Consider the following 18456-nt stretch of genomic DNA (forward strand, 5'->3'; position numbering starts at 1 on the left):
TTTCTGGGGTTTTTTTTTGGTTGTTGTTGTTATTTCTATTTTTTATTCCTAGAAAATGATTTGCATTTTGGTATGATAATCTTGAATTACAGTTTAGCTCCTCTACTAACCAGGAGTTCATCCATGTTTTATCTTGGATAATTTTCTTAATAAGTAAAATGAGAGCGTTAGAATAGATTATTTTTAATATTTTGTTGTGAAAATTTTCAAACCTATATAGTGTGATGAACTCCTCTGTAAGCATCACCAAGCTTCAAAAACCATTAACTCATGGTTAATTTTATCTGATCTATATTCACTTTACTCTGTCAAGTCTGGGTTATATTTAGACAGATCCCAAACATCATATCTTATAGATTAGATTATTAGAAATGAATTGAAATTGTTATAAAGTTTACTATTACATAAGAAGAGTCAAACTTGTTAGATTTATGCATATCATATTTGTTTTGTGAAATGATGTTATCATGAAGCTAATACCAAGAGATACAAACATCGTGAGGATTCTGAGATCCTAAATATTTCCATTCAAGATGCTTCCAGTTCAGGGACACCTTTGTGGCCTAGTGGTTAAGACACCGAACTTCCAGTTCAGGGGGTGCAGATTCGGTTCCTGGTTGGGGAGATAAGATGCCAAATGCCATGCGGTGTGGCCAAAAAATTAAAAAAGATGCTTCCCACTCATTGAAAGCTTGGAATGTATAGATTTGGGCAAAATAGGATATTGCTATTTGTGTGCGCAGTCAGTCGGTCATGTCCAACTCTGTGACCCCATGGACTGTAAGCTGCCGGGCTCCTCTGTCCATGGAAGTTTTCAGGCAAGAATACTGGACTGGGTTGCCATTTCCTACTTAAGGCAATCTTCTCAACCCAGAGATCAAACCTGCATCTCTTGTGTTTGGCAGGTGGATTCTTTGACACTGCCACCTGGGAAGCCCCCATACTACATTTGATCTTGGTCAAAAGACCATGTCTTTTTGTCTTTTCATACTGTTCATGGGGTTCCCAGGGCAAGAACACTGAAGTGGTTTGCCATCCCCTTCTCCCTGGACCACTGGGTCCTTCTCCAGTGGCCCAGACCCTGATGCTGGGAAAGGTTGAGGGCAGGAGGAGAGGGGAGCAACAGAGGACGAGATGGTTGGATGGCATCACTGACTCAATGGATGTGAGTTTGAGCAAACTCAGGGAGATAGTGAAGGACAGAGAAGCCTGGTATGCTACGTTCTGTGGGGTCGCAGAGTCAGACATGACTTAGCAACTAAACAGTGAAAGGCTGTAGCTTATGTTTCATAGACTGATGTTTGGTGTGAGAGCAGAACCACTGATAAACATCTGTTTGTATGAACCACAGACAAAATAGAACTGAGACAATTTTATGTGATTTTAGTTGGGTTTCTACTCTCTCTGAATTCTCCTTTACAGAATTCGTACTAATTCTTGGAAGCTCCATTTATCCCTGTTAGAGACATAATTGTGGATTTTCATTTCTGCTTTAACTAGTAAGCTGTAGTTAAGCTATTGGACATTTCCAGTTAAGTGTTGTTCCTCTGACATCTCAGATTCAACAACTCTGAAGTCTGACACATACTTTTTATTTTTTATATAAAATCAGTTTTACTTTCTCATTTCTCTATTTCTTTTAGTTTCCTTTTGGTTGCTCAAACTTGAAACACTGGAGTATTTCTTTTCACTGTGTCCCTGGTTTCCCCATTCCAGCCAGTCGTTAAGACGTATTGAGTTTTCTTTTTGTATTTCTCCAAATCAGCTCCATAAATGAGGTTATGTGTGAAACAGGGGGCGCTGCTTCGTGCAGATGGAGCCTTCGTAGTGTCCGTTTCCTTCCCTTCCTGCTTTCCTGGCTGCATGGGCGCCACCCCTGACTTGAGCTTCTCCTTTCAGTCTGGGTTTCCTCTGAGCACAGGACTCGTGCACTCTTCTGTTTTCTGTTAATCACTCACAGTTTTCATATGGACTGACCTAACTCACCTGAAGAGCGGAGATAACATCAGTTATTATCTCATGAGGTTATTGTGAGGACTATGTGAGATCCTACATGCAAAGCTTTTAGAAAAATACCTGGCACATTGTAAGCACTCAGTAAATACTTATTATAACTTAGTGTCTTTTACTGTGTGGTCAAATTTGTATGCCCAAAACCTCCAAAGATTTGCTTACAAATTAAACTTTTAAATTAGCCCTTTTTTTTTTTTTAAGGTTTTTTTTCCCCCCATATTATTCATCTCATTGGGGCTTCCCTGGTGGCTCAGACGGTAAGGAATCCACCTGCAATGTGGGAGATCTGGGTTCGATTCCTGGGTTGGGAAGATCCCCTGGAGAAGAGAAAGGCTATCCACTCCAGTATTCTGGCCTGGAGTATTCAATGGACAGAGGAGTCCACGGGGTCGCAAAGAGTCAAACACGACTGAGTGACTTTCACACTTCACACACTCATCTCATTAAATTGACAGACGACAGATACAGTTGGATAGAGAACCAGTTGTAGACGTGTGTACTTGGGTCAGTATGCGTGCATGTACCTACTAACTCTGTCTGCTGAGAGAGCAGAAAGCAGTGGTACCCAGGAGCACTGAGCCCGCTTAGTGCCCAGATCTTGAGTTCTAAATCTGATTTTCCAGCAAAGGAAACAAAGTTCTTTGGAGAAATGGCTGCTTACAGGATGGAAGCAAGGAAATTCAAGGTGTATCTGGAGCATATTGTGGTGCCAGAGAGTATGTTTGTGTGTGTGTGTTAGCTGCACAGCTGTGTCTGACTCAAACCCCATGGACTGTAGCCTGCCAGATTCATGTCCATGGAGTTTTCCAGGCAAGAATATTGGAGTGGGTTGCCATTTCCTTCTCCAGGGGACCTTTCTGACCCAGGGATTGAACTCTCATCTCTTACATGTCCTGCATTGGCAGGCAGGTTCTTTACCCACTAGTGCCAGCTGGGAAGCCCTGCCAGAAAGTATGGAAGTGCTCAAAAAACAAAAGAAGAGATGCACATCAAAAGGACAAAGGACCTCACCTGATAGAATTCATGATGAGCGAAGCTGGAATGATAGTAGTAACAAAATGCTGCTAAGTCGCTTCAGTCGTGTCCGACTCTGTGCGACCCCATAGACAGCAGCCCAACCAGGCTTCCCCATCCCTGGGATTCTCCAGGCAAGAACACTGGAGTGGGCTGCCATTTCCTTCTCCAATGCGTGAAAGTGAAAAGTGAAAGTGAAGTCGCTCAGTCATGTCCGACTGTTAGCGACCCCATGCACTGTAGCCCACCAGGCTCCTCCATCCATGGGATTTTCCAGGCAAGAGTACTGGAGTGGGGTGCCATTGCCTTCAGCAGTAGTAAACTATAAAACAAATATATATGAATCCCTATGAATGCAAATATGTGATTAAATAAATAAGCACATAGGGCAGATTTCCAAGTAGCTTATGTAGATACTATCCTCGAGGAGTTGTAACCTAATCCCCCCAGTCCCTGGAGTGTGGGCTGCCTGTAGTGATTTACTTCCAATGAATAGAGTATGAGGAGGAGGAAGGAAAGAACTTTATAAGCAGAACTTTACTGGCAAACACTGCCTTAACCAGGGGATCAAAATGAACTTCACCAGCGATAAATCATGTTGACAGCATGTGTGATAGGAAGGGCTTTGCACTTCCATGGTGTACTTTTATGAAACCTATAATCCCAATCTAGCCATGAGGAAGACATCAGACAATTAATAGAGGGGCAGTGTGCCAAATACATACCATGCTCCTCAAAACTGTCAAGGTAATCAACAGTAAGGAAGGATCAACAAACCGCCCCAGACCCGAGGAGACAGAGGACGTGTGATGGCAAAATGCAAGGCGCTGTCCTGGCCAGGACCCTGGGGCAGAAAAAGGACATTTGTGGGAAAACTGGGGAAATCCAAATACATTTTGGAGTTTAACTGTAATGTCCCAATATTGGTTCTTAGTTGTAACACATGTACTTCAGTTGTGTAAAATGTTAATAAAAGGAGAAATTGGTCAGGAGTATATGGGAGTCTTCTGTTTATCTCTGTATCTTTTCTGTGAATCTGAAATTATTCTGAAGTAGAAAGTTTATTTGTTAAAAAAAGCTGACAGTTTTATGTATTAAGAGCTGATTTCAAATCTTTTTATTTTAGGAATTTAAAAAATCTGTAGTCTGAAAAAATATGTAATATTTAGAAAAATACATCAACAATTACGTGTTGTATATACTATAGAAAGATTAATTTGGGCACCTGTCAGGCAGATGCTATACTGTTTTCATTTACTTGCATTCTCTCCTTAGGTCCTTCCACTGGAAAATCAAATGAAAGAATCGAAACGCTTCCCCCAGGCATTGAGTATCGGCATGGGGATTGTCACAGCGCTGTATGTGTCATTAGCTACTTTAGGATATATGTGTTTCCACGATGATATCAAAGGCAGCATAACTTTAAATCTTCCCCAGGATGTGTGGTAGGTAGACAAGAGTTTATTAACCTAATTTGTATATTTTATAAATATAATTTACTAGTGTTTTATGATAAAGGTGTATTTTTAGTTTTATGATTTAAAGATTTAAAATCCTTACTGTGGTCTCTTTATTTGTGTAATCTAAATTTTTCATAATCTTCAGAGGAGATGATCTGATTTTACAGATGTTTGTGGCATATTTGTAAAAGATTAAAAATTACAGGTTGTTCCAAATTTGGATAACAGGTGAAACATGAACTCTTTTAATATGGACTCACTTTAATAAAAAATTTAATACTTATCCTTGCTGCCAAAAATCTAACATTCTGGGTTTCTGATAAAATCATCTAACCTGTCACTTGTGGCCCTCAAGGTTTTCATGGTCAGCTTTCATACCGTGTGTGCCTCAGTCCTTTCTGAGCACAGGACACGTTACGCAGGTGACCCTCGAACAACAGGGGTTTGAACTGCATGGGTCCACTTATATGGATTTTTTTCAATTAACATGTTAGAAAAATTTTTGAGATTCATGACACTTTGAAAAAACTCAGAAACTGCATAGCTTAGAAATATAAAAAAGGTATGTCATGAATCTATAAAATATATGTAGCTGTACCTGTAACATACAAGATATGAGTTAATTGACTGTCAGTAAGGCTTCTAGTCAGTAGTAGGCCATTAGTAGCTAAGTGTGGGGGGAATCAGAAGTTATATGCAGGGTCAGACCCCAACCCCTGCATTGATCAAGGGTCAGCTGTAAATAGTGTGGTGCATCTTAATATTCTCTTTAATATTAGAACCATATTCTGCTAAATGAAGCAATATATAGAGTCTTTATCTTCTTCCAGAGATTGATCTTTGGAGATTTAATAAAGATACTGGTGGTGATTATGATGTAGACTTGCTTCCTTATTTATGAAATGGAAAGTAACGCCTTAGTTTTGATAAATGCAAAGAATAAATGTTGACCTAATATCATGCTGCTCCTTTAGCTGTTTGGATGGAAGTCTGTGAAACCTTAAATTTAAATATTTTGACTGGCTTCCTGATGAGAGTTTGATTGCTATTCAGTAGTCATTTGAATCCTGGGTCCTCATTGGAGTCCAGGATGTTGTTAGAACAAGTGTGTGTAGGGAACCATTTATGATAGGGGGAAAGTACCTAGAGTATTTTCCAGGTTGCACAAGTCTCACATATGCAGTGTGTTTATCTTTTGTTTTTAAATTACAGTTTTACTTTAGCTGTGATATATTTAGGAAGGCATTCTGAGATGGAACCGTTTCAGTGTTATACATTTGCTTCAAGCTGGAGACATGACTACAAACAAGACGTGATTGTTTGGCATTTTTCATTAACCTGTTTTATAGTTGATAATATAATTTTTTTTCCTTCAAAAGTGCTCCTTTTTTTCTTTTTTGTAATAGTTTAGTATGGAGTGTAGAGAAATAGCTTAATATAAGAGGATCAAGGCTAAGAATTATGGTAGTTTAGTTTCTCTTTCAAAGATAGTACAGTGTCTAGAAAACAGAATGATAAATTTCTCCACTTGAAGTAATGTTTAGACTAAATCCTAAAAGCAAATTTATAAGTAAATTTGACAAGTACTATAAGATGTAGGCGGGGAAACAATCTCAGAATTCTCCCCTACCCTTATTCATGAACATATCTAAAGAAAGTCTTAAGGCGGAAGATACTGAGGTGGGAGTGCCTGTGTGTCAGGTTGAGACGCTCCTCTCCCCAGGGAGCTAGGAACCTGGCGAAGCAGCAGTGGACACGGAGGTGGAGGGCATGCTTTTGGTTTTCACAGCTAAACCTCAAGGGAGTGGTACTGTCCCTGCAGTAGCTCTAATGAATCCTTCCCTTTTTCTGCATCCGCTTCCCACCTTTGCCTTTTTCCCTAATTGCTATGGCTCCCCAGTTAGAAAGGAACTCATTATAAGCCTTAATTAAAAACAGACTATCAAATAAAACAACTCTCCACTTTCAGGTTGTGACTATTTTTTTAGTCGACATGATCATAGTTTCTATTCAGGAAAGCCTGGTTAGACACCTGCTTTTTATTTAGAAGAGGGGAGTCTTGTATCCTTGGAAACAAAAATCTGTACAAAACAGGAAAGCAAGTCAAGGTACTCCCCTTTAGAGAACTGATGTTGAGTAACACCTTCTTGTGGAGACATGCCTTTTCTGGCTTACAGTCTATTTCTTTATGGTCTGCAACTGTGCATGCATGCTCAGTTGCTTCAGTCATGTCTGACTCTTAGCAACCCCATGGGCTGTAGCCCACCAGGCTTCTCTGTCTGTGGAAAGAATACTGGAGTGTCTTGTCATACCCTTCTCTAGGGGATCTTTCCAACCTAGTGATCAAACCCAAACCACCTGCCCCGCCCCCCCGTCTCTTACCTCTCCTGCATCGAGAAGTGAGTTCTCTGCCACTAGGACAGTTGAAACACTAGCCATGGTTGAGGGATACTGGAGAGAAGGCGGTTGTCTTTTATAATGATAATCTTCCAAAATAATAAGTTTGGACTAGGATAATCATAGGGTTATCTCAGAGATTCCTATCTTGAATTGCTATGTATGAGTCCCTTCTTCCCTCCCCTTCCTGTGCTTCAGGCAATAGGCTGAGCAGTTTAGGGAATGTGTAATGCACTCTTTATTGGCTGGGTACTGATCTTGGAGAGGCAGCAGTGAGCAGTGATGTGAAGCGAGATCTTAGTTCCCTGCCTAGAAATTGAACCTGGGTAGCCTGGATGAAGCACCCTACTCCAGTACTCTTGCCTGGAGGATCCCACGGACGGAGGAGCCTGGTAGACTGCAGTCCATGGGGTCGCTAAGAGTCGGACACGACTGAGCGACTTCACTTTCACTTTTCACTTTCATGCATTGGAGAAGGAAGTGGCAACCCACTCCAGTGTTCTTGCCTGGAGAATCCCAGGGACAGGAAAGCCTGGTGGGCTGCCATCTATGGTGTCGCACAGAGTCGGACACGACTGAAGCGACTTAGCAGCAGCAGCAGCAGCCTGGATGAAACTAGCCACTAGATCAGCAAGGGTTAGAGGCTAGAAGCTCTTGCCCCCATTGAAGTGCATTTCTCATGGAGGCAAAAACTGTGAAAAGAGATACAAAGTTTATTATTAGACACATAACACAATCACAAGTGCGAGGGCCCAATGGAGAAACTTTGTGTAGCTGAGATAGATGTGAGGCAGAGATGCACACCTGGAGGGAAGGGGTGGGGTGTCCCCCTTAGCAACAGGGAGCACTGCAAAGAGGCAGTTAAGGCATTCATATAGGGCAGTTCTTCTGGGTCTTTGTTTACTTTGGGCCAATTATCTGGTTTCTTTTGCCACGCCTGACTTACCCCAGGACCCTTCCCCATAGGCATGTGCAACACCATGGACTGTAGCCTGCCAATCCTGGGCTGGAATCCATTTTCCAGTGGATGCCAGGCAGCCTTGGCATTACATACTAAGGGGGGGTGCCCTCTCCTTTGACCCTGAGGAGCTTTTGTGCACATGTTCAGTGTCTCCCTTGCCCCAAGGATGGGAAATATATGACCTCTTGATCCTTTACGCAAACAGGGTTTAGCCCCTCTCTGTTTCTGCCGTGACTGTTACCTTAAGGTGTCCACAGAAGACATAGCCTGGCTATTTTCCCTGTTTCTGTTGTTATTTCTATTTCAAAGTGCAAAGAGGAGGCTGGTTGCAAATACATAATCTGGAGTCCCCCCTATCTCCTGTCCCAGGAAATGCAAACAGGAGGCTAGCTGTAGAGTGTCCAGCCTGAAGCCCATGTTTTTTTTTTGGTCCCAAGAAATGTAAGCAGGAGCCCACCTAATTCCTGCCTCAGATATGAAAGCCAATGACTGTCACAGGAGCTTAGGTAACCCAGCTACCAGCCATGAGAAGCTGTAAAGGGCTTTTGATGCCACGTTGACTTAAAGTCTCAAAGTTCATGTGGGGTATTCCTACAAGAAAAGGTTGAATTAGAGAGCAGCCCCAGAATAAAGCAAGTATGGATTAGAGAGACTCCACGTCATTAATTACTTATTACCTTCAATCTTAGTGAAGCATCATCTTTTAAAACTAGTTATGAGTCATATTGTTTAATGTAGTGCATTTAGCTTTTGAAGTAAAGGGTATATTTTAAAGATTATAATAAAATAAATTGGGCTTCCCCGAGGGCTCAGGGGTTAAAGGACCTCCTGCAATGCAGAAGACACAGGAGACACGGGTTCGAACCTTGGGTCGGGAAGATCCTTTGGAGGAGAAAACGGCAACCGACTCAAGTGTTCTTGGAGCCTGGCAGGCTACAGTCCATGGAGCCCCACAGAGTCAGACATGACTGAACGACTAAACAATCAAGTCAATTCACAGTTCTGAGCTAGAAATCAGCACCTTGAGGCAGAAACCCTGCATCTCTGGGTTTGTAATGCATCTCCATAAAATAGCACATTACTCAGCACTTAGTAAATGTTCATTAAATAGTATTCTAGGTATAAAAGCATTTCCCTTGTAACTGCTAGTCTTAATTGAATGATGTTTCGGCAGTGTTTTTCTAGGATTTCCACTTGAGTAACCCAAATAGCAGACATTCTTCTCCTAAGAGATATCAAGGGTATATTAAGTTTTCAGATAAACAGACCTTGAGAAGCAGTAAAGTGACTTCTTCCGTCTCACACATGGAATCCTTTTGAAGCACACATTGGATTGGAAAATTCAAACAGGAGAGAAGCATGTAAGAACAGGGAAGACGTGGGGTAGATATTTTAATCTATTTAGATAAGTGAACTGGGACTTCACATTCCCCACAAAACAGAAAAACATCTTAAGTCTGAGTTCCTGTTTGTAGCATACACGAACTAGGAGGTTGAATATTCTGGGAAATATAGCTGACAAATAGTGGCAGATAATCAAGCTGTCTTAATTGATCCTACCAGGAAATCTGGGAGTTGACCTCTGAGGAATTTGTTACCTAAGATGAAAATGTTTAGGCAAGAATGGAATCACCAAGAGGCACAGTAAATAAAGATGTAGAGAAATATAAGGAAACAGGATAAAGAAGATTTGTATATTCTGAACTATTTCTTCCATTCTCGCCCTCAGAAATTCTTAATGATACTCTTCCAATATTAAAGTTGCCTAAATCTAGGAATCCTGGCTGAAATGACCTCTGCCTTTCCTTTCCTCTGTCTGTCTGCTTTTTTCATCACAGTAAATAGTATTAAATTTCTGAAACTATTAGTATATATGGCCAAGATTAGTACATATGGACAATTACCACAGATACATGCTTAAAACCAAAATGAGAACAAAGGTTGATAAACATGTAGGAAAGTTGAGTATAGAAAAACAGAGTGCTTGAAATTATAGATACGAAACATAGAAATTAGGGGGTTCTTAAAACAAAAATAAAAACAGAATAGTTGATTTTAAAAGACTGTAATGCTTCTCTTTAACACTGATTTCTGTATTACTCTCTGATGGATCCTTAACAAATATACCAGCTTCTAAAAAGATACTGACCATTTTATTTCCCATTTTTACTCTGGGTAATAGCCAATGATAGTAATTACATATAATTAATATTACTGAGTGGTGTTAATAATAACCAGATTCTTAACCTATATAATTTGTTTTATACCAATAGAAGTTATTCTACCTATATGTGTAATGATATATTTTTAGATATATTGTTAATTATATTTTTAAAACATGTAAGTTAAAAGATAATTAGAAAAAACGACTGTACTAATAAACTGATAAGAATATTCAATTCTCCAAAATTATGTATCAAAGCATATGAAGCAGGAGTCTTTTGGTTATTTTGTACATTTCAGTAGCTTGACCATTTATGTTTAAACTTTAAAACATCAAGGTGAGAAATATAACTTGAGGTCTTTTTAATAGTAAGTTTGTACTGTTCGTAGCCTTAAGGCCTTCCTTCTTTCCTTAATTTTGCTGTTTGTAGTGTTTTCAAATCTTTCCACTCAGCTTTCTTCTTCCTCATTCACTACTAGGATGGATACATTATAGAAGGAGACTTAATCGAATTCCTTCTTGTTTGGCAGCTGTTTAGGAAAACTGTTTGTAATCTTGACATATTCGTGATATCATGCAGTGTTTGTCTTTTTCTACCTGGCTTATTCACTTAGCATAGTGCCCACTGGGTTCATGCATGTTGTCTTGTTTTTGCCCATGCACGTTGTCTTAATATGAATCTAACTTTCTTTTTATTTTGGTTATATCCATTTTATTTCTTTTATTTTTATTATGACTTAGATAAACAGAGAATAGACTGGTGTTTGCCAGGAGCTGGTAGATGGGGGAAAAGAGAAGAGTTTGGTAAAACAATACAAGCTTTTGGTTAAAAGATGAATAAGGTCTGAGTATCTAATGTATAATGTGGTGACTATGGTTGATATTGGAGAAGGCAATGGCACCCCAGTCCAGTACTCTTGCCTGGAAAATCCCATGGATGGAGGTTCATCCCTGGTAGGCTGCAGTCCATGGGATCGCTAAGAGTGGGGCCTGACTGAGCAACTTCACTTTCACTTTTCACTTTCATGCATTGGAGAAGGAAATGGCAACCCACTCCAGTGTTCTTGCCTGGAGAATCCCAGGGACAGGAAAGCCTGGTGGGCTGCCATCTATGGGGTCGCACAGAGTCGGACACGACTGAAGCAACTTAGCAGTGAACCACTGAAGCAGCAGTGGTTGATATTACTGTATTGTATGATTGAAATGTGCTGAGAGTAGAATCGGTGTTCCCACCAAAACATAAAAAAATAGGCAAATACATGAGGTGATGGATGTGTTTGTTAATTAATTCTGTTTGTGGGAATTCTTTCACAATGTGTATTAAATCATCATGTTGTAGATTTTAAATGTCTTATAATTTCATTGGTTAGTTAAATGTCGGTAAAGCTGGAAATAAAAGAATGACTAAATTTTGAAAATTTTTAACAGGTTATATCAATCAGTGAAAATTCTGTATTCCTTCGGCATCTTTGTGACATATTCAATTCAGTTCTATGTTCCAGCAGAGATAATTATCCCTGTGATCACATCCAGATTTCATGCTAAATGGAAGCAAATCTATGAATTTGCAATAAGGTCCTTCTTGGTTACTATTACTTGTAAGTATCACTGCATCCTTATATCATAATGATTTTTATTGTTGAATTTCTTCTAATGAAGCTACTTAAAGTGTATTTTTTATATTTTTGAAATAATTTTGTTCACCTAACTAGATACATTTTGGTTTAAAATTCTGTTATTCTACTAATATAGAAGAAAATCATAAATCAGATCCTATCACATGTAAAACAAATAACTGAATTATTATTTTCAAAATAATATCACTCATGATTGAAATATATATTTAAATCAGATGTAAAGCGACTCTATATGGTTGATAACATTTTGCTTTGGCTTTCTAGTTTTCCTGAGGTTTTTTATATCTGCTAACTTTTGTGTATTTAACAGTTCAGCTCTCCATGACTCCCTATACAAATGGGTTTTGTTCTGTTTTGGTCTTTAACAGTTTTAGTGGCTTATTTTACTTACTATTTGAAGGAGTGTGTATAATCTCTTATTATAGTTTCATATTATAAAATGCCCCACAAGGTAGAATTAATCATGGAGACTCGTGGAGAGGGGCCTTTAGATTGGTGTAGCACTCTCAGTGACGTGACGGTTCAAAACTCAGGCCTCCCACTTCCTTGCTGGGTCTTTAGTTAAGTTACAAACCATCTTTGAGCCCTTTTTTCCTCAACTATGAAATGAAGATGAGACATTTAAAAATATGAACACAGTGGTTAGAAGTTGCCGTTAATACTATCTTTATTGTCACCACTTTTATTATAATTGCAAAGAGAAAGATGATTGCCACACCAACCTATCTGATGGGATTGCCTAGGATGATACCAAGGACGAGATGACTGGTGACTGGGGGATAAGCAGCTTTGGAAATTCTCGAGAAGATTTGAGTAACTGTCTTGGCCCATTCGAGGTTAGAGAATGGTAGAACTAGAAATTCTGGGTAACTCCGTAAATTGCATTGAGCACCTTGGGGTGCGGCTTATGCCTAGATTTAAAGAATTGGGTGTATTATATTTTGTTCAAGGAAACAGCAAAGCTGGGCAAAGTAGATAAAATAGATAAGACATACTTTTCGAAGCAGTTATTTAAATGAAATATGTCAACTAATAAGGGAAATCACATTGAGAAATGAAGTCAGTAAACCCATACTCCATTGTCTAATGAAACACCCAGGTGGAAAAATTATTTTAAAATGTTTTAGAATATTCTTTACACATTACTTTTATTGACATTTTGACAGCTGTACTAAATAAAAAGATGTATTTCAGGCAAAGTCCTTTTATCAGGAGATGTAAGGCAGTTCTATTCTGAATGCATGTCTCCTTTTAAGGTTAGCTACTGAATTTTAATAATTTTACCCACTTCTGCACATTGGCTGCTGTTATGTTGAGCTCCCTGTCTGCTGTGGTCCAGACCAGATTGCACCTCTGCCTCCAGGAGTTTATTCCCACAAGCCAGGGCTTTTCCTCAAGGGCTGAGTACATAGCACCAAGAGTTGCAGCCTGTTCTTTGTTGCTGCTTTCTTTTAGTTAAAAATAGAGAAGCCTGTTTAACCATATGTGAGGGCTATATTTACAGCATGCTTTGGACACAGAGAACACAGACCATGTCATATGCCCTTCTACTTCATTGAGACACATGGTTGGACACTGACCTTCATTTAAATCTTTGGCAGGTCCTTCCAAGTTAAAGTCAACCGATGTTCATGACAGACCTGTTTTGTATCCGTTATCCAAAGCACTTGAGAATGTCCTGGGGAGGACTCTTTACTGACGGGTGTGTGGAGAGCTGGCGGGACCTTCTCCTGTCTGTAGAGCAGGCTGTGCAGCACCAGCAGGGGGAGTGGAGATCCAGCTGGGTTTGCGCCTTTCAGGTCCCACAGTCCTTTCCAGGTGCTCGGTCCACATCTGCAGGGCAGATCTGCAAACTATGGGGCTCATCAGCTTGGGTTATATGTTATGTCTAGGTCTCCATTTAGTATTGAATCGCCCTTTCACAGCATCGTCTTCATGGAATCAAAAGCTTGAAAGGATGGGTCAGGCTCTTCCTGCATGTTCCCTGTAGACCCTTACCTGCTAGGTAGGCATTACACAGGTAAGAGAGAAGAGTGACTAGCAACTGGCCAGAGGCCACCGTGGACTGCAATAAATGCCTTTTATTTTAAAGGCAAACCTGTAGAAAAAACTGCGAAATTTTGATTTCAAACCAGTATTTTGATCCCCTATTTGAATTGAACCTACAGAATATGTTAAATACTACTTATTTCTGTTATTGTCCAATTCATTGATCCTTTTACTGTTTTTAATTTGAAAAGCCCTTGGATTTGAGAGTATGCTTTCTTCTTTTAGTAAACTATGACTACATAAAGCATAAATCTTTGGTAGTTTGTAGAATACTAAGAAGACGTACCAGAACCATTTAAGCTCGTTGTCACAATAGCTGAAAATAAATACCATGCTGTGCCCTAGTATTCTGTCTTAGAGTCAGTAGGTGTATGGAGAGGATCATTCACTGTTTGTGCGATTTAAATTTGTGTGCTGCAACTAGAGAAAGCCTGCGTGCAGCACTGAAGACCCAGTGCAACCAAAACTAAAAATAAATAAGTTTTAAAACAGATTTATGAGCTAGAGTGTTGTTGATGCTATAGTAGCAAGCGTTTGTTTTTTCTCTGATATGTCTGCTTTTACCATTAAGATGCAAGAAAATGGACCTTTTTTGCCATTGCTTTTTTTTCCATGTCAGAGACAACTTTGTACCTTAAGGATACATTCTTTTCCTCTATAATACAATTTTTGGAAATACTGAATAAGATTAATTAGTACTTACTAGATATATTCATAATAACTATCTGTAAATGACAAAGGGCAGCATATTTATAGTAATCCTGTAGTGAATATTTGTAATTTGTGATGAATAAATTATCCTTATCCAAGTTATCCTTTGACTACTATTTTGTGATTTTTGAGTTCTTCTATGTCAGATTTGCCTAAAGTATATATATTTCACTTTCTTCTCTACTAACATTATCAAATAACATTTCAAGCCATTTTTACTAGCAAATATATATTGGTTATATAACATTTAAAGAATGACTTTGTCTAATTGATAAATTTCATGATTTAAAAGCATTTGGTAAATGAAATTTTAGTCTGAATAAATAAATTCTAAAATACTATAGTGTTTCTCCAGATGCTTTTCCAAAATATTTTACTCATAACAACTTGGCCTATTGGAAAACATTAATAACAAAAAATAGACTCCAAAATGAAAGGCTCTTTAGATGACAAGGTGGTAGTTGTGTTGGTCTGGTTGTCCTTTTAAATACTACCATCTACTATAAGTATTTTTTCACAAAATGGATAAAAGCCAATGGGTTTTGAAATGTTCTGTTGTGATTGAGAGTCATGCTTTATACTTCCTTTGAGAGAAATGTTAAAATGGTATAGCACACATCCATTAAACAAGGATTCACTTTAAAGTATTTCTAGTTTAGAGTTCCAACTTCACATTATTTTACTTAGGAAGATTTATTGTCCTTTGGTCTTGTAGAAGTGCAGCTATGTTTATGATTTCAAAATAACTTTTTTAGGATTTTAGCTTTCATAATAATGTATATAAAAAGTGTGTGGTTCTAAGAAATGTGGTGGTTCCAAATTAATGCCACATCCTCCTGGAAAAATATCGAGGGCCACAAAGAAAATACGGGGAGGGAGAAACCATAAACTAACAGTTAAGAAGTAAAGAAACCAGTAGACCAGAATCCCGAAACTTAATTACAAAGAGCATGAGTTAAATTACACACACACACACACACACCCCACAGAAAGTTCAGTAAGAGACAAACGTGCAGGAAAAAGAAAAGCAAAGGAAAGTAACCTTAGAAATAGAAGGATGACAAAGCATAGTGAGAAAACTGATAGCTTTTGAAGACAAGGAGAGGAACACCAACACATACGTGATCGGAGTCCTCACAGCTGAACTGTGGTTGCACAGTCATCTCTGGTGGGCGGTGTTGATCAAGTGGTCACAGCTTGCGTGCCAGCGAACTTAGCTACTATTTCTGGTGGCAACTCCAACCCTTCACAAATCATTCAATGATTTAGGGACAATTCAGAGAAAGAATATGTCTCGATTTTTGCAAACCTTCTGTTGATACCTTTTGGTAAGATAAGATAAAAAAAGTGCTGGATCAGAACTTGCAGAAAACTTGTCAATAGCTTGGCATAAAATCCTGCTGACAATAATGGTGCATAATTTTTTTTATCTTTTCATTTTTAAACAGCTTAGAAAAGCTGTCCAAGAAAGTAGAATTACCATAAACCCTTTACTCTGTTTCCTCTAACGTTAGCAGCTTACAATACCACGATACAACTGTTAAAGCCAGGAAATTAACATCGATAAAATGCTGCTAACTCATCTGTAGACGTCATTTTCTTTCACCGGTTTTCCCTTTTTCTGATCCAGGAACCAGTTCAAGGTCCCACTTGAATTTAGTTGTCAAGTCTACTAGTCTCCCCCAGTCTTGACAGTTATCTTTTTTTGTCTTCATTTAACCCTGACATCTTTGAAGTGTCAGTAATTCTGTAGAATTTCCTTCAGTGTAGACTTGTGTGATGCTTTCTTATGATTAGGTTGAAGTTAAGCATCTGTAACAAGAATTCCACAGGTGATGCTTTGCACTTCTCAGTACATCATATTATGGTTTATGACTGCTGATGTTAACTTTGATCACTTGGTTAAGGTGGTATCTGTCAGGTGTCTCCACAGTAAAGGTACTCTTTTTTTCCCCTTATAATTAATGAGTTTTTAATAGGGGTATTTCCTGTTGTTATACAGTTAGTGTTTAAAAAAAAAAAGTGTAAAGTGTTAGTCGCTCAGTTGTGTCCAACTCTTTGCAACTCCATGGACTGTAGCCTGCCAGGCTCCTCCATCCATTGGATTTTCCAGGCAAGAATACTGCAGTGAGTTGCCATTTCCTTCTCCAGGGGATTTTCTGACCCAGCTATCCAACCCAGGTCTCCTGCATTGCAGGCAAATTCTTTGTTGTCTGAGCCTTTTGCCCATTAATTTTAGGATCCTTCATTGACTTTTCCTGCAACAGTTATTATTGTAGTGCTTACTTAATAATGATTTTCTGTTTCCATGGTTTCTTCTATTTTGGCTAATTGGAATTCTAATGTAAGAAATAGTTATCTCTTCTCTTTGATTTAACCATTTGTTTATACCATACCAGCCCAGATTTTGTGTTTTATAGAATGAGCTTAATGGCAGAATATGCATTCTTTACCCAAAACCTCATAGCAAAAATTAAAAGTTGTTTATGTAAGAAGCCCCATTGATAAGTCAAAGTCTGAGAAACATCACTCAGTGTTTTGGTTTCTTTCTTTATTTTCATTTTTAGCTCAGAATAAAACGTGACAGATGCTTCCGCAAGCAATAGTCTCATAGTGCCTACTTGCATCAGTTAATTTTAATGTGTTGAAAGTATCTGCAGTTAGTGTTTATGTAGGTATTAGATATTTACATAAGGAAAATTTGTATTTTCAATTTTCTAGGTGCCGGCGCAATCCTCATTCCTCGTTTAGACATTGTGATCGCGTTCGTCGGAGCTGTGAGCAGCAGCACGCTGGCCCTGATCCTGCCGCCCCTGGTTGAAATTCTCACGTTCTCTAAGGAGCACTACAGTATATGGATGGTCCTGAAGAACGTGTCCATCGTGTTCACTGGGGTTGTTGGTTTCTTATTAGGGACATATGTAACTGTTGAAGAAATTATTTATCCTACTCCCAGAGCTATCACTAGCACTCCACACGGCCCCTCTTTAAATTTGAATTCAACATGCTTTACATCGGGTTTGAAATAGTAGGAGCAGAGATATGAGTCTCCGGTTTCAAAATGATTTAAGAACCACTGGGACACGTTGGCAGTACTGATAAGCTACAACATATTTCTTGGTTTTAAGTATTAGCAGCAATTTCAAAAATTTTAGTTTTGAAAATTGAAAAGATTAAAATGTTAAATAATTAAAGAAATACTCTATTACTTGTCTTTCAGTCAGAGATGATTCAACCAGGATTCTGTCTTTTACCTCCATGCTATTCTTTTGTCACCTGGTTGAGGAGAGAACAGGGTTTCAGCATTAAAAGAATTAAAGAAGAAGGTATAGGTAGCTGAAATCTGACCACCCTAATGAATTTCAAATATCCTTCATGTTAGTATAGAAATATCTCAGTTGTGTTTTTATTAGAGAGCCAGATACTTACGTTTACCCTTTGGAAGTTTAGAAAACCCTCATTAGCCATGATGTAAGCATCAGAAAATCCCCCAATCAAGAGGGCCTGTGCAAGAGTCTGACTTAGTGTTTCAACCAGATTTGAAAGAGACTTTAAAAGTTGTGGAATACAAATCCCCCCCCTTTTTTTTTTCACCTGTGGAAATAGATACCCAGGATGGTTAAAGTTAACTTGATTGAGACCACTCAGCTTGAGATCAAGAGAACATGATCTTTGGATTCCTGGTCCAGGATTTTTTTTTTTTCCCAGGATTTTTTATCTTTCATGTCACATCCTAGAAAAAGAATAAATTATGTTCAGTTCAACTTTAGTGTTAAGTCGGTTTAATATGATGTTTGCCAAGTGCATGTGACCTGAGAAGACAGTCAGGGAGCTCTGAAAAGCCTGCAGCGCAGCCGTGGGGCAGAAGCAGTGCTTTAATGAACCAGTAGAAACACCTTGCTGGTTCAGCTTCTGGCAGGTGGACGGTGCCCGGCTGTCCTTACTTTCTTCCTTTCTAGGTTTGTGGGTGGAGAAGGCAGTGGCACCCCACTCCAGTACCCTTGCCTGGAGAATCCCAGGGACGGGGAGCCTGGTGGGCTGCTGTCCATG

The 18456-nt window shown here is 39.0% G+C and overlaps 1 protein-coding gene across 2 annotated transcripts in view; it reads left to right on the forward strand.

Annotated features, from left to right (window-relative positions):
* The window catches only part of SLC36A4 (solute carrier family 36 member 4), a 38410-nt gene extending 20240 nt beyond the window's left edge, over positions 1-18170 (forward strand). For both annotated transcript variants that reach the window (XM_025286173.3, XM_025286174.3), the window contains 3 exons: positions 4303-4472; positions 11438-11607; positions 17128-18170. In XM_025286173.3, the coding sequence (XP_025141958.2) occupies positions 4303-4472; positions 11438-11607; positions 17128-17435 (648 nt within the window). In that variant the 3' untranslated portion in view covers positions 17436-18170. The remainder of the gene's footprint in view (positions 1-4302; positions 4473-11437; positions 11608-17127) is intronic.
* The last annotated feature ends 286 nt before the right edge of the window (positions 18171-18456 follow it).

Source organism: Bubalus bubalis, chromosome 5 (assembly GCF_019923935.1).
Source record: "Bubalus bubalis isolate 160015118507 breed Murrah chromosome 5, NDDB_SH_1, whole genome shotgun sequence".
Lineage (NCBI taxonomy): Eukaryota > Metazoa > Chordata > Mammalia > Artiodactyla > Bovidae > Bubalus > Bubalus bubalis.